The sequence below is a fragment of the Chenopodium album genome, chromosome 6 (genome assembly GCF_948465745.1).
Source record: "Chenopodium album chromosome 6, dcCheAlbu1.1, whole genome shotgun sequence".
In the NCBI taxonomy this organism is placed as follows: Eukaryota; Viridiplantae; Streptophyta; class Magnoliopsida; order Caryophyllales; family Amaranthaceae; genus Chenopodium; species Chenopodium album.
This window is the reverse complement of record NC_137839.1, coordinates 63,571,035-63,588,297: the sequence shown is the minus strand read 5'-3', so window position 1 is coordinate 63,588,297 and position 17,263 is coordinate 63,571,035. Positions and strand designations below refer to the sequence as shown.

At 37.1% G+C, this 17,263-nt stretch overlaps 1 protein-coding gene across 1 annotated transcript; it reads right to left on the bottom strand.

The window, feature by feature from the left end:
- Positions 1–493: 493 nt before the first annotated feature.
- On the bottom strand, positions 494–1,294 carry LOC145637044 (uncharacterized). The gene is made up of 2 exons (XM_081688559.1): positions 704–1,294; positions 494–634 (listed from the first exon to the last, which is right to left on the bottom strand). The coding sequence occupies exons 1-2, from the start codon at positions 1,292–1,294 to the stop codon at positions 494–496; spliced, it is 732 nt and encodes a 243-aa protein (XP_081544685.1).
- Between the last annotated feature and the right edge of the window lie 15,969 nt (positions 1,295–17,263).

Genomic DNA, 17,263 nt, shown 5'->3' with positions numbered 1-17,263 from the left:
GTGTACTGATCAAATTGAAAGTGAAATCTGGAACATGAAGGACATTCTCCAACTCTAAGCCATTCCGAAATCTGATATTTCCAATATTTTCAACTTTCACATGCTTTCCACTAGCAACAGTAATTGTGTTAGGTGATTTATTGATTTTTTCATAAGAATGAAATAGATCAATATTGCAGCAAATATGATCAGTTGCACCAGAATCAATGATCCATTTAGAGTTTGAACATGAAGAGATATGAGAAGTTTCAACTGCCTGATCAGAATCACCATCAACATCATCACTATAGACAATTGCTGCAATTCTCTTGCCTTTGTTCTTAACAGCAGAATTAAAATTAGGATAACCAATGATTTTGAAGCACCTATCAACTGTATGTCTAGTCATCTTGCAGAAGTCACATAAAAGAGAAGAAAATCTTCTCTGGCCAGGTGTACCCCTCCCAAGGTTATGATTATAACCTTGTTGAACTAGAGTAGATGTATTCCTGTTCTAGGGGTTAGGTGGCTGATACTTAACACCAGGTCTAGGACCTGAAGATGAATCAAAATTCCTTGTATCAGCTGCAAAGGCCATAGTATTAGCTTGATATTGAGAATCAGCAAGTAAGCTGACATTCCTTTGTTTCTCTTCCTAAATTAGAAGCATGTAAGCCAAGGAAACATTAGGAAGAGGTTGCATCATCAAGACATTAATCCTGACATTGCTATATTTACCATCCAGCTTCATCAACAATTGTATCAACCTCTCTTCCTGCTGCTTCTTAAGAAATTGCTGAGTCAAATTACAAGTACAGTTTCCACAACTACAAGATGGAACAGGATTGATTCCAGAAATTTGATCCCAAACAACTTTGATTCCAATAAAGAATTCTGCAATGCTACTAGAACCTTGACTTATATCATGTAGAGTTTTCTGTAATGCATATAACTGAGCACCTGAGTAATGATCCTCAATATATTTCCAGATCTCTCTAGCAGTACTGAAATAGAGAACACTTCTAGCAATTCCAGGATCCAAAGAATTCAAAATATAAGCAATTATCATCGCATTACATTTATCCCAAGCTTGAGATTCAATCAAATCAAAAGGTCTAGATAAGGTTCCATCTATAAATCCGAGCTTATTTTTAGTAGCAAAAGCAATTATCATACTACGTTGCCACTCATTATAGCAATCACCATTGAATTTAACAAAAACAAGAAGATTAGCAGGATTTTCAAAAGGATGCAAGAAGTACACACTAGCAGGATTTGAGTTAAGAGACAGAGTATTTCCAGAATTTTCAGCCATAATCGAACAAATCCAAACGCAAAATACAGTAATCGAGAATCAACTCAGCAAAACAGATTCAAAATAGAGATGAAAACAGAGAAATCAAACCGAAATTGCAGCGTAAAACGATCGCCTGCTCTGATACCATGAAGAAATATGAGATAATATGCAGAAAACTTGTTCAGCAAGATGCAGTTTTAGAGAGAGAAAAGAGAGAGAATGTATTAAGGAGAAAAATAGAGAGAATTATATTGTGAGCATTACAAAAGCATGAGCTCAGAATTACAGAAATATATAGTACTAAGCTATTACAAGGTAAATGATGTCAGCACTCATAACAAACTCGTGTCTAAGTTTGTTATAGCAGGAAGTTTCTAGAAGCAAGTTAGTTATAAACCAACTTGATGATTTGGCAATCAGAGATACTGCTCAGGGAGGAAATAGCTGGTCATATTCCTCATCTTCAATATGATTTATGTGCGATTGAATTCAATTATATATTATAGCATATGCCTACGTACATAATAGCACTCACACATATGAGCATGAAGTTCCTTAAGTTTAGGCTAATAAACTTACTATGAAAAATAATATGAAAATGGAGGAAGTATTAGTTTCTAAAGCATGAAATTGAATATACAAAAGAGTTTAAAGAACCGGTGCTAATAACTCGGTGACAAAATGTATTTTTCTTCTAGTGTTTGAATAGTACGTATTTTGGATTGATAATTCATATATTACTAAATTTATTCACTCCCAATAGTAAATGAGAATTTATATGATTGAAAGGATAATAAGCATGTTTACATTATGATTTCTACCTTTTAATTCATTGAAAATTTCATAAGAATTGCTAACATGATTATATATTATCAATTTGGCCAAGAAATAATGTTTATGAGATTAAGAAATTAAACATGACATTGTGAGAAATTTGCTCGAAAAATATATTGATTGTGCCCATCGTTTTAAAAAAAAATTTCAATGTAAAAATAATATAATTGGGTAACAGAAACAAGTAGGAGTTTTATAAGAATAACTTTTACTTTTCTTGATACATGACATTTGTCAAAATAATTTTTGAGTTAAAAAGTGCAAGGGATTAAATTATAAAGGTTGTTGAATTGGTTCCATACCCTCATATGCAAGAATTAGGGGGAGATAGTATTTATTTCATTATTATATCTAATCCTTGCACATGAATAATGAGATACATTGATGATTAATTTGGTACATACATTAGCTCAAATGTCGATGATTTATTTAATAGGGAGGTCACATCAATCACACAAACACAAAGTAAGGTGACCTAGCAAGAGAATTGGCCGGCTATACTCGATATGGGACAACCAATCTTTCCACAAACCATTCAATTGATTCACACAATGTCAAGAAGTTAGCAATGTATAGCACAGACCGATCAAATTTTAGAATTATAACTAAGATCAAATGAAGCTCAAGAGAGTCAAATAAAATCCGCACACGGTTCGAAGTCAAAATATGAAAGATAGACACAAGTATGCACTATCAAAGCAACTAAAAAAAAAACTAAGAAAGCAATACATTATTTTTCGTTGTATATAAACTCTCACTCCTAATAAATGGTACAAACCATACAAAACCTACAAAGCAATAAGAATTAAGCTAAAACACAACTAATAACATGCATAAAGTGATGATGACAATCATCCTCCCCCAAGCTAAACATCACATTGTCCTCAATGTGAACAAAGAGGAAATAAAACATAAATAAGGGAGAGACACAACTCATAAATAAAGGGATGGGTAAGGGAAGGGAGCGTCAAAGGTACAGAAACCTCCACCACAATTGGTAGTTGTAATTGGGTAGCCGACGTAGCCAAGGAACTTAGCTATGTTTGTACCTAGCAAAAGACGTCATCACTAGAACACACAATAGCATTATTATTTTGATAACGAAATAAAAAAGGAAATAGAAAAAAAAAAAAATTGGGTTGCCACCTAATTAGCGCTAGTTTTAAGGTCCCGCACGACCCTACTCAATTCGTCAATTGGAAGAATCAAATGCCTTGAGTAACATATGATACGCCTCTGCAAACATATCATTGAGCACCACATATGGCTTGACTACAAGCACACAAAACTTGAAATATAGGGGATTAGAAAATATAAAAGAAAAATAATCGAAAGAAGAAAGTTAAAGTATAAGAAAAAGGAGAGTATATACAACTTACCTTTGCTTGCTCCTTAGGCAATGTAGACCTTTTTGAATAATCATCAAGATCTACATGGCCAAAAATATCATGGCATGAAGGAATTTTGAGAAAGTACAAAGGATTCAATATAGTGAATGAAGGAACTAGATCAAGCCTCTGGCAAAACGGGATATAAAGAGGAGATAGGTTAGGCTCAACATAAATGTTTTTACCTATACTTTTACCTTCAACTTCACCCTCATGAATAAGCTTGTCAACAAGATCTTCAACTACTAAAAATCCAAAACCAAAGGTTTCTTAACCAAGGACTTCACGATAATTGGTTGTTCTTCCTTCTCCACTACTTTTATATCGTCATTCCAAAAATTTTCACCGTCAGAATCATAAACTTAATTAAGCTATTCATTTCATAGAGACAGATAACATGAGTGTAAAAATAAGAGCTGCAAAATTAGCTGGGCAATCTAGAGGAGAATTTAAACTCAAAAGGCAAACACAAGAAGCGAGGGAGGCAACCCAAATGGCCATTATAAAGGTCAGTTCAACTTTCATGTATAACCTTCAGAAGTTAATATGGTTTTTATTGTTATACTAAACCCTTGTTTTCTTTTATGCAGATGGAACAATCTGTTAATGTTGAAGACAACTTTCAAGTTATGAGGGACTTTGAGACTTTGAATGGGATTTCTCATCAATCTCTTTCTTAAAATGCAGTCGTAGTGACATGTATGTATTAAAAACATAACAAAATAATGTAGATTTGACATCGTTATCTATGCACCAAATAATTAATATCAAAGGGTGATTGATTGGTTATTACATAATGCTATGAGATTAAGAATGCTATGAGATTAAGGGCATGTTTACATTTACTCAATTTCAGTTCAGTTCAGCTCCAGTCAGTTCAGTTCAGCTCCAATCAATTCAGTTCATTTCATTTCAGTTCAGCTCCTAACTTCCTTCTCTCATAAATTATTCATTTCAACTCAGTTCAGTTCATTTTAGCTCCAATCAGTTCAGTTCAGTTCAGTTCAGCTCAGTTAAGTAAATGTGAACATACCCTAAAACTAGGAATGAAATTAAGATGGTATATAGCCCTAGATTATAACTTATTGATTCATCATATCTTTTGTTTAGTTAATTTTCAGAAAAATATTTGCTCTCCCTTTGAATATCTAATTTTCTTCATATTATAGACCTGATCGAGGGAGTAATGTTTTAACTTCAACAATGTAAAATGCATATATATGTTTGTATTATTATTTTTTTCAAAAAAAAAAAAAAAAAATCATAGCTTACAGCATTTAAGAGATTTCATTCTCATAATAAAGAGCACTATTTTGTATAAAGATGTCACGTCATCACATAAGATGAAACAAAAAAAATCCATTCACAGTAGAAAGGATAAAACAACCTACCCAACAGAAAAAATGGCCTTAGAACATTGACAAAGTGACCAAATCTCATATTCTACAAGATATGATCTGTGTACGTTCATTGTAGCTTAGCTGGCTAGTTTGCCGCTCATTCTTTGTGCAAATTTTCGTAAATTATACTTCCTTCGTTTTCTTTTACTTGCAACACTTCCCTTAAAAGGAAATGTCACAATACTTGCAACACACTATAAAAGGAAAGTTACTTTAGGGCACTACAACAAAATAAAGCAAAGGTAACAATGCAAAACCATTGCCTAATATAAAAAAAGTGTTGCCTTGTAGCTAGACAACACATATGAGGCGTAATATATGCCCCCGTTGTCTATTCATAAGGCAACAATTTTGAAAGCTTAGGTAAAATGATACATAAGGCAACACTTTAACAAAGACAACAAATGGAAAATGTTGCCATCTAAGAAGATAATTCAAAAATGTTGTCACTCCCAAGCATTTATTAGTTGGTAGGGCTCGAACTTGTGACCTCAGAGTCACAAGGTGAGTTCCCCACCAACTCTACCAAACTTGCTCATATATATATATATATATATATGTTGTCATATTCATATAAATGTTGCTATAGATGGCAACATAGATATTAATGTTACATTTTTCAAACAATAGTTTGTTATTGTTATCTTTTCATGCAACAATTATTATATTTGTTGTCTTAGACAAGAAAAAGGTAACACTTTAAGCGACTGTTGCCTTATATAGTCTAGAGCAACACTTTTTTTTTCTGTTACTTTAGTTCAAGGTAACAAATAAGTATTGTTGCGTTAGATTATTAAGATTAACATTTTTGTAAGTGTTGCAATCTTAAGTGTTGCCTATTCTCATTTTTTTTGTAGTGGGGAAAAACTATACTATTTCCCTTATTTTTAGCACATGGCCCACTAAATTACACTCCTAACAACCACTCATCGTATTTTAAAGTTTATTATATCATGTAAACTCCACCTTTCTTAATTACCGCGCTAAAGGGTGTGTTGCATCTAAAAGAAAACGGAGTAAGTACAGAATAAGAAGCATACGAAATGATACCACATTTGTTCGGACCACAATCATCATATCGAGAAGTTCTTGCTCTGATAGTGAGATTAGTTGTCCTGTTTTGATTTTGTTTAGCCCTTTCTACTGCCGCTACTGTTGAGAATGCCCAACAACTTCCTGTAAATTTAAAAACATGAATGAATGAATAAATAAATAATAATAAAGCAGTATAACAGAATGAGGGTAAGTACTAAGTAATTAATTATTTTCAACTATATTTGCTTGGGAGTAGAGAGATTCCCTTGAAAGGGATTACGCATAAGCTCGCTACTTTGTGGTTGACGACAATTAACAACCATGAAGACGGAAATTAAAACGAGTAATAAACGAGACAAAGAGAATTTACCGTTGGAAACCAAGGAGAAAAACCCACCAATTCACTATGGAGTAACAATTTGATGAAGAACAATGTAGTTTACAAGCTTTCAATCACCATGAAAGCTCCCACGTCAAACTCACCCTCTCAAACACTCAAACCCTAAATTGTTTGGGTTTTACATGAGGCTTTCTCTCTCTACATCTTTTCCCTCATCCTATTACTCTCTATACAATGACAAAACAAGAGTATACATAGAGCTAAAAGATCAACGTGTAAGATTACATTCGAACAAAATAAAAGAAATTGCACGCTGGAATAAAGGTATTCGGTTCTATCGAACCTACCCCCGAATTCAGTTGAACCGGGGGTGGTTTGGTCGAACCTCCAAGAGGTTCGGTCGAACTCTCAAGTCAGTAGCAAAACTTGATTTCCTTCAAAGGTTCGACCGAACTGTTGAAAACTTTGGTCGAACTTACGCACTACGCGGACAACTCTTCGTAAAATGGCCATAACTTTCTCGATTTTTAACCAAATGGATCTTATGACCAGTCGTTGAAAATCTCTTGAGAAAAGCTATCACCTCCAACTTTTATCATCTCAATATCATTTATAGATATTGAGATATGCCCATTTGAAGTCAGCTTCCATTGTTGCTTTGCACCAAACAAACAATCCATAGCTTAACACCAAAGTTACGCACCCCCTTAGCCTTCTTAAACCGTTCCCCACACTTCTCAAACCCAACATCCCTTACCTTCCCCCCTACTCTCAAGTGCTAACCAACGAAAAAACCTGCAAAGAGGTGTCGATTTAGTAGGATCATTCATATATATATAAATAACAAGGGTTTTCTGTGAAAAATTACCTTATATAAGTCAGTTTTTGTGAAAAACTACCTTATTAAAAAAATGTTATATGAAACTACCTTTTAAACAATAGATGGGGGAAATCTCGGTTTATCAGCCAGATTGACGAGGGTTGTAAATCAGGGGGATATCTGTCTTTTGCACGTTTATATGTGGGGTAAATGTGTAACTTTACGCTGATGACCTTTAAACGTTAACTTAGTTGGGGAATTGTTGACTAAAGGCTTCGTAAGTCAAAACGTTACACTTCCGTGAGTTTTCGTCACTTTCTCAAATTATAACCTGACTTTCCCAAACTTGAATGAGAGGGCCCTGAGTTATCATCATCTTCGAGCAATTGATGAGCAAATTCCTTAATTTTTAGATAAATTGTGATTGGTAAATACTAATTTAGAATATTCAGACGGTGTATTATCAATTCCGACCGATTTTGATTGGTAAATACTATTTCAGAGTAGCAAGACGGTGTATTATCAATGGCGAAGCAAGACTAGCAATTCTTGTTTATCGATTTATCAGCCAACCATTCATGTTCGTCGATTTACAGGCCGGGCGCAAATCACAATAAGTTAGTTTATGGATGTCTTATGCTTAATATGTTATTTAATTGCTTAATTAAGATATCATACGACTGCAGTAAACAAATCCTCTCTAAAGAGGAAATCAGAAACAAATCTATTCAGTACTAGTCAATAAACATTTCCTAATTTTAACTAAAAACACCCTAATTCTTAAATTACCTGGGATTACGAGTTGTGTTGGTAGATCAACTTTCATCGGGAAGAGATGAATTAGGCGATCGATGAGAAATGCTTTTGTTTTAAAAAATGTTTTTAAACTTTAAAGATTCATGTATCGACGTTAATTTCACTACTAATGACCATTTTTCAACCGTTACCACAAACCGTACAAGTGAATATAATAACAATAAAAAGGACGGTGCCTGGCCACATCAGTGGCTAATTGACAAAATTTCATCAATCAGGCTGATTGCATGGGTCCTCCTCCAATAGATGTTGTAAGAAATAACTTTTTATTAAATAATTAATGTTATAAAAAGCAACATTTTGTCAAATTATCATTAAATAAAAGACATTTAATAACTCATTTTCAATCATTTTTTTCTTCTTTTTCCACCCAATTTCTCCATAGTCCTGACCTCTTATTACCCCTAATTCCCCTTCTCTTTCATTGTTAAATTAAACACATGATAACAACTTACAACATTTAGTTTTGATAAGGTAGTTGTTCCAGGTATGGATCCAAGGGTTCTGCTGGGTAAGCTGGGTCCCGTCAACAACCTACACACGGCAGCACACGTAAACTGCCCTCGGGGGTGGCTCGAGGAACCCCCCTCCAAAGCTTAAGTTAGAGAGTATTTAGAGAGAGAAAGTGTACTTAGAGAGATATAGAAAGTGTAATAACTTGATTGTCTAACCTCTTTTCCGTTGTACTTTACCCTCTATTTATAGGCGTACTATCTCCTTCGTGGAGAGATAGCCTGGTCAGCCCTGCGGGCTGACTCTGCCGGGCTGATGAGCCTTCCTTTAGTTGCTTATTCGGTGGTGAGTGTGCACCCTAGGGGCTGGGCGATAGTTCAGCGGGAGCTATCCTATACAACTAGCCCCTCAAGAGGTGGTATGAGGTCACTCATGCTGACTCTTTGCCTGTAAGAACGTTCTTCTCAACTGAGCCCAGCTGGAAGGAATAGCTCAGCAGGAGCTATCCCCTACAACTAGCCCCTCAAGAGATGGCGTGAGGTTCTTTCATGCCAGCTGTTCTGAGCGAGTAGCCTTATCGGCCCTGACTCAACGGGTCGTATGACTGAAATAACCTGCACACTCTTAGCCCCTCAAGTCTCTAAGGTGTTGAGGCGCCCTGGAGACTTGGGAGGTTAGACATTGCTATTGCTGAGTCCGTTGTCCTATTGCTTGTATGGTGACATTGGTTCCAGACTTAAGAAGTGACGAGCTCGCAGAGAGGAATTTCGATCACTCCCGCTGAAGTCTGAGAAATGACGAGCTTGCAGAGAGGATTTTCGATCACTCCCACTGAAGTCTGAGAAATGACGAGCTTGGAGAGAGGATTTTTGATCACTCCCGCTGAAGTCTGAGAAATGACGAGCTTGCAGAGAGGATTTTCGATCACTCCCGCTGAAGTGCTCTCCTCTCAAATTTTTTTATTTTTTTATTTTATTTTTTTTTTAGGCGGGAATCACATTTGCATGAGTGGGACACGTGTTGGCAATCCAGGCTGTCAGTTTGATTTTACTGAAGTGACATGGCGGTTTGGCTTTGCCTTGTGTCTAACTGCCCATTTACTCCATATTAATTTCACTGCCCCCTCTTTCACTTATTTCTTTTACACCTCCAATTTTTTCATCTTCCCTCTTCGTTACTTTGGCATTTTGAAATTTTCGCTCTTTGCTCTTCCTCTGTCAAGCGTCTTTGATCCTCCATTGTTGTGGTAAGTTCTTGCTTCTTCGTCTTTATTTTTGTCCTGACTTTCGCTTTACTTGCTTTTTCTCCTTTAATTCTTGCTCTTTTGTTAACTTTTTCCTTCTTTGTTCTTCTTAATTGCAGATTCGGACTTTTGTCTTGCTTGGACTTTTATCTCCTCCATTGTTGTTGTACTCTGTTGCTTCTGCAACTTTTTTCCTTAAAGGTACTTACTTTGTACCTTTTGTTGTTTGTATTTTCCCAATTTTGCTTCTTTTTACTTTTTCTTCGTAAGATTGTGCCTTTTGATTCTTCCCAATTGTCGCTATTCCCATTTCTTCTCTTTTGTTGTTGTATTTGCATTCTTGGCTTTTTTCTACTTATTCCTTCATTGTTTCTAAACTGATTCTTTGATTTCCTCGTGTCCCATTGCTTTTTCCTTCCTTTGCGGGCCTGTATTCCTTTGTAGATTTCATAATGTCTGACGCCTCTGATAGTCAGAATATGAGTGAGCCTCAAACGGCCACAGGATCGGATTCCTCCTCTTCCCGATCTTCTTTTTAAGGTGAGCGTCCTGCGCACACTTCTCCTATTTCTCCTACTCCTTTACAAACTGTTATGCCTCCTGAACTTCCCCCCGATGCGAGCGGGATGGGTACTGCTGCGACTCCTGCTGCTGCGTCTGGGTCAGGTAGTAGTCGTTCCGCTGAGGGTAGTGCATTTCGCCCTTTCCAGCGTAGACCCCGTCCTGATTTCTTTTATCCTTACTGTGAGCGAGTGCTTACGCTGGATGGGATTCCCTTATCCCATCTTACTCGCCTGAGGTTGCGCGCAATGCGCCATAAAATGTTGGCTGATGCTGTTAAGGCCAATCCCCCTGACGTATCTCTTGTTAGCCCCATTCCCCATGTTCAGCCTTTAAACAGTTTTGCTTGGCTTGATGACATGGCTGACATGCATCAATTTGATCATTATGTAGTGTGCGATGGGAATACTAGGACTCCATCACCTTCTCCTTCCCCAGCAGTTCAATCAAGTAGAATGGCTGAGTCTCCTGGTGACCGCTCATACTTCGACTGTCAGACCACTTATGTTGTTGAGCCCGTAGAGGAGGGAAAGACTGAATTCTTCCTTGATGACAAGTGTTATGGGCCTAAGAACTGCGTGCTAGATTCCAGTTGGCGTAAGGATGCTGAGAGACTGGGCCTGGCTGCTGTTGGGCAGAAGTTTTACGGTTTTTTGGGAGGGCTACGAGCTGGTTCTGCCTGCTAATGGTGCGAAGTTATCAACCCTCCTGCAAGTCATATTGTTGTGTTTGCCTCGCAGCTAGACTTAGGCTTAAGGTTCCCCTTGGACCCCACCTTAGAGAAGCTGCTACGTGCTTTTAACATCTACATATCTCTGGTGCACCCTGCCTCCCTTCATACCCTGATTTATCTACTGTGGTTTTTGAGGATTCGAAGGTACCCTGAGTCTCTACATTTGTTCAAGTCTCTCATGAACCTGAAACGATCAGCCTCTGGGACTGAGTCAGGGTGGTACTATGTCGCTCCCAAAGAGAGTAGAGTCTTGTCCTACCCAAAACTTGGGCGTTTCAGGGACTGGACTGGCAAGTTCTTCTGGGTGAGGGTGCCTTCCAATTTTGCTGCTCCGCGCAACTTCAGAGAGATTCGCACCAACATGGATGGGGTCACAGTTTCTCCCTCCCTCTGAACGTGCTCGTGAGACAGAAGCTTTTGAAACACTGCAGGGAGCGGGGACAGGTGACTCCAAGTTTCCCAAGGTCTGGCTGCCCAACTCTATTTACATCGTGGGTAATGAGCAGCTTTTTGCCATGTGTTTGTGCCGTACACATGAGTCTGGTAAGCTTTCTGCCTTCTGCCTTTTTTCTGTTTTCTGTCTTTTCTTCTTCTTTTTTTTTTTTTTTTTTTTTTTTTTTTTTTTTGCTCTTGCCTCCCTGCCTTATTTGACTTTTTGTCATTTTGTGATTTTAGGTCATGACAAGTTGGACAAACGCATGCTCGGGCTGGCCGATAGTTGGAAGGACCCTTTGACTGCCACTCTTGAGAACCCTCCTCATCTCTTTGATACGCTCCCCAAAACCAAACCCGGTGATGGGTACCTTTTGCGTCGAATCATAATCGAATGAAGTGAAAGTGTGGAAAGTCTAGTGTTGCGGAAAGTTTTAATTTCTCTTCTCTCTGTTTTTGAAAACTTATTTTTAAGAAAACAGCCAATCCAGTTTGGTTGGTCCATCATATGGGTCCAATAATAGTGTAGTTAGATGGGGCTTGATAAGAGCTTTCCAACGATATATTATAAGCCCAATTCCGATGAATATTGAGGAAGTTATGGCCAATTTACTAAACTGGGCCCGCTTTGAGCCTTATATGCGGCCCAATGATCTAGAGGAGGGCCTAATATGATTTATCATTCCTAATGCAATTAGGAATGGTTTTAGTCTTCTAGAATCTTCTAGAAGATTCTTTTCATTCCTAATTCAATTAGCATTGATAAATTGACTTTTTGACTTTTCAGAGTTTTAATCAAAATCAAATAGCATTTTTGAGGAAATTATATGATTTTATCCTCCAGTATGGCAAATTTATCTGATTTTCGAAAACGCATTGAAAACAGGCTTAGCGCCTGACCCCAGGCTTTGGTGCGTGGAACCAGGCCTGACGCTAGCCATTGGCGCCTGGCGCCAGTGTTGGTGCCTAGCGCCAGTTAGCCAGGGTTTGCGCCAGCTCTGTTTTTTGTGCGTCAGACTCTGTTTTGTTTATTTTATCTTTTGGCTGATTTTCTCTATAAATAGCGTATTAAAAACTCCGTTTTCATTCACCAATTCTCATCATTCACGAGTTCTCATCTACAATAAGTTTTAACTAGCATTCTCTTAATCATTCAATTCATTCTTTCTTTCTCTAAACTTTGCTTTCACATACAAAATTCCGCATTCGCAAGATATAGATACACCTAGCCATATTCGAAGTTGCCTTCGCCCTAGACGTGAAAGGTTTAATTTCTGAGGGTTTGGTCCCAAATCTCTCTTTCAATTATTTAATTTAATTGTTTTTTTATTATTTTCCTTGAAGTTACTAACGTGTGTATTTTGTTATTAGAAAGAGGTACGAGGCATCAAATTAAGTACTTTATTTAATGGTTTTTTTATTGATATTATGATGTAGAAATCATGTTTAAACTGTTATTATGATATTCCTAGTATCATGTCTAGGGTATTTTTAATATTAAATATGATTGTTATGATGCTTCCTATGTTCTTCCTAATATTTATGATTGTTAGCATCATGTTAGGGCTAAAGATTTGATTTTTATTGCTTAGTGACATGCTAGGGTTTGTTATTAATCTTGTTAGTATCATGTCTAGGATCTTGCTATTTTTATTATGCTTTAATATTAACATGAACATGATTATGATTATAATTGTTATAATTTATGATGATTATGAATATTATTATTATTATTTTTATGATGATTATTATTATTCATTTTTATTCTAATTATTGATTATTATATGTTGCTTGATATTTATTCTTCATTGCTTGATCACGCCTTTATGCATGTTTAAAGGGAATTGGTACTTGTAATCACGCTTAATAAGATATTTATTAATCTTGTTAGGGTTATTGTGATTATAATTCAAGTGATCACCAATAATAGTTTTATTTGTGTATTATATTCAACCAACATAGATTAAACAGGTTTAGGGTTAATCCTATTGATTACATGTTAATATGAAAGCGCACATGAATACGATTAGAATAAAGTAGAGGCCTATTATTAGGGCAGGTTCAATCTCTTTTAGGTTGGATTTGTACCATCATCCCCGAACCCTTATTTGGTTCTAGACCTTATGGAGTTTACGATCTCTTGGATCGTTAAGGGGTGTAAACTTCATCCTATGAACGGTTTACAAGTTCCTAAAAAACTTGTTGGCGACTCTTTTGCTCTATCTTCTTCCCTTTAGGACGCCACCGTACTTTAGTGTATGATCACAGTGGGGTTCAAGCTAGGGGATTAACGCTTGAAATCTATTCCCTACAGTTTTTGGCGACTCCACTGGGGAGGATTTCTATTTTAATTCCTGAATTTGTTTCGGCAATGATTTAGAATGAGTGGATGAGACTCGAAAAGTTCTAAGTATTTCACGTGCGTAATTTTGATTAACATTATTGTCATATGCATAAAAGATCTCATTGGAAAGACCATCCTTAATGAGTTAAAAACATAGGATTTTACACGTAGGGAATTTGAGAAATATCTTTCACAATTAGGACCGAAATAACACCGCGCAAAACTGGAAAATTTTTATTGAGCACAGAAAGCTGCTGAGGCATGTGGGAAGTAGCGTCAGGGGCCAGAGCTTGGCGCCAGAGTTTTAACCGTAGCACCAGACGCCAGTATTGGCGCCAAGCGCTACAGTTAAAAGCAGGCGACAGTCTCTGTTTGCTAGCGCCAATTTCCCCCAATACCGAGCCAGAAATATGCGTTCTAATTTCGACCGGTTTTTCGTATTGTTTGCTCGATCCTACTTCATGATTGAATTTTTTCTCATTTTTCTGAAACCCATATGTGTTCTACATATGGACATAACCCTCTGGGAATTCATGCTCCATCTACCCGATTGAACGCTCCGTGCAACAAATAGTAGATCTAATTTCGACTTTTGTTGACTTTTTATTGTTTTAATTAGAATCAAAGAACATTTTTTTAATACGATTTTATCCTCCTGTACGGCAATTTTTATCTGATTTTTAGAAAACGCGTGGATTTTTGAGTCAGCGCCGAACGCCAGCTGTAGCGTCTGACGCTACGATTGGCGTCTGGCGCTAGACTTGGCGCCTGGCGCCAATCTTAGCGTCTGGCGCTAGACTTGGCGCCTGGCGCCAATCTTAGCGTCTGGCGCTAGACTTGGCGCCTGGCGCCAATCTTAGCGTCTGGCGCTAAGGTCAGCGTTTGGCGCCAATTCAGTTTTTTGCGTCAGAACTCTGTTTTTGATATTTTATCTTTTTGGCTGATTTTCTTTATAAATAATGTCGTAAAAACTCCGTTTTCAATCATCAACAACCTACAATCATCAATTCCAATTTACAATTCACTAATTCACCAACAATCATTAAGATTTTCTTGATTACTCTTTCTCTCCCTCTTTTTAAAACTAGCCTTCTCTCAAATACAAAATTCCGCATTCATTAGATCTAGATACACCTAGCCATATTCGAAGTTGCCTTCGCCCTAGACGTGAAAGGTTTAATTTCTGAGGGTTTGGTCCCAAATCTCTCTTTCAATTATCTAATTAATTGTTTTGTTTATTATTTTCCTTGAAGTTACTAACGTGTGTATTTGTTATTAGAAAGAGGTACGAGGCATCTAAGTAAGTACTTTAATGGTTTTTATTGATGTTATTATGTAGAAATCATGCTTAGGTTGTCATTATGATTCCTAGTATCATGTCTAGGGTAAATTTAATATCAAGTATGATTGTTATGATGCCTTCTATTTTCTTTCCTAATATTTATGATTGTTAGTATCATGTTAGGGTTAAAGCTTTGATTTTTATATGTTTAGTGACATGCTAGGGTTTGTTATTAATCTTGTTAGTATCATGCCTAGGATCTTGCTATTATTATGCTTTAACATGATTCATGATTATTATTTTTATTATTTATTATGTTGCTTGATATTTATATTTATTGTTATTGCTTGATCACGCCTTTATGCATGTTTAAAGGGAATTGGTACTTGTAATCACGCTTAATAATATAATTAATAATCTTGTTTAGGGTTAATTTGATTATAATTCAAGTGATCACCAATAATAGATTTATTTGTGCATTAATATTCAACCAACATAGATAAACAGGTTTAGGGTTAATCCTATTGATTGCATGTTAGTCAAAAGCGCACATGAATACGATCTGAATAAAGTAGAGGCCTATTATAAGGGCTGGTTCAATCTCTTCTAGGTTGGATTTGTACCTTCATCCCCGAACCATATTCGGTTCAAGACCTTATGGAGTTGACGATCTCTTGGATCGTTAAGGGGTGTAACCTTCACCTCGTGAACGGTTTACAAGTTCCTAAAACTTGTTGGCGACTCTTTTGCTCTATCTTCTTTCCCTTTGGACGGCACCGTACTTTAGTGTATGATCACAGTGGGGTTCAAGCCAGGGGATTAACGCTTGAAATATTCCCTACAGTTTTTGGCGACTCCACTGGGGAGGATTTCTATTTTAATTCCTGAATTTGTTTCGGCAATGATTTAGAATGAGTGGATGAGACTCGAAACGTTCTAAGTATTTCATGTGCGTAATTTTGATTAACATTATTGTCATAAGCATAAAAAAGATCTCATTGGAAAGACCATCCGTAATGAGTTAAAAACATAGGATTTTACACATAGGAAATTTGAGAAATATCTTTCACAACTAGGACCGAAATAACACTGCGCGAAACTGGAAAATTTTATCGAGCACAAAAAGCTGTTGAGGCATGTAGGAATTAGCGTCAGTGAACAGAAGCTGGCGCCCGACATTTAACCGTAGCGCCAGACGACAGCTCTGTCGCCAGGCGCTACAGCTAAATCCTGGCGCCTACCTCTGTTTACTGGTGCCAAATTCTTCCAATACCGAGCCAGAAATATGCGTTCTAATTTCGACCAGATTTTCGTATTGTTTGCTCGATCCTACTTCCTGATTGAGTTTTTCTCACTTTTTTGAAACCCATATGTGTTCTACATATGGACATAAACCTCTGGGAATTCATGCTCCATCTACCTGATTGAACGCTTTGAGCAACAAAGGGTACATCCGAGAATGTTGAATTCAACAAACCATGGAAGCGAGTTTTTCTAAACTCGCGGTGTCCCATCCACTCGCGCCAACCCTTCACGATTAGGCTTCCGCGCGGTGCATCTGGACAATTAACCATGGACCATCTATTGACTAACCCATATCCCGAACTTTAGAGAACTAGAGCCATGGTTAGGTTGCAAACGCATTGCATCATATTGTGCCTACTTGACTAATTGTGCATTATTTGTGGTGCATATATATTCTATGTTTCTCTTAACCGTTTGTTGACTTGTGTTGAGACTAAATAAATTAATGACTTAAAGAACTTTGCCTATTTAATTAATTGATTAATTAATTTGAGTCAATAAAGTCTAATATTTTAATCGGAATTGACCTAGTACGACTTTAGGCATACCCCAGTTGACTAATAACACCGAAAACAGTCCCAGACCGAAGCTCCAATATTGGCGCCAAGGTCTGAGCTGTAGCGCCACATTATGGAGTGTAGCGCCTGACGACAGCTCTGTCGTCTGGCGCCAAGCTCCACAGTGCGACGCCAGTCTTGTCGTTTGGCCGACAGTTCGGATTATTAGTCGAGTCATCACCTAGGGTCTAATTAATCAGTTTTCTAACTAATTCGGTAAAATTTTTCTATCAATAGTACTTATTTGAGTCAATGATCGAGTTTAGGCACTGAGTCCCATGGTCTTACACAAGAGTCCAAGCATGTCACTCACAATCAACGCACACACCAATACACATACTTTGACCATGTTTAAGAGAGTCTTGTGTGCGCGTTTTTTCCGTCATTTTTTTTAAGGGGGTAAGTCGGATATTAATCCTCCAATAAAAAAAACTATACTTAGTT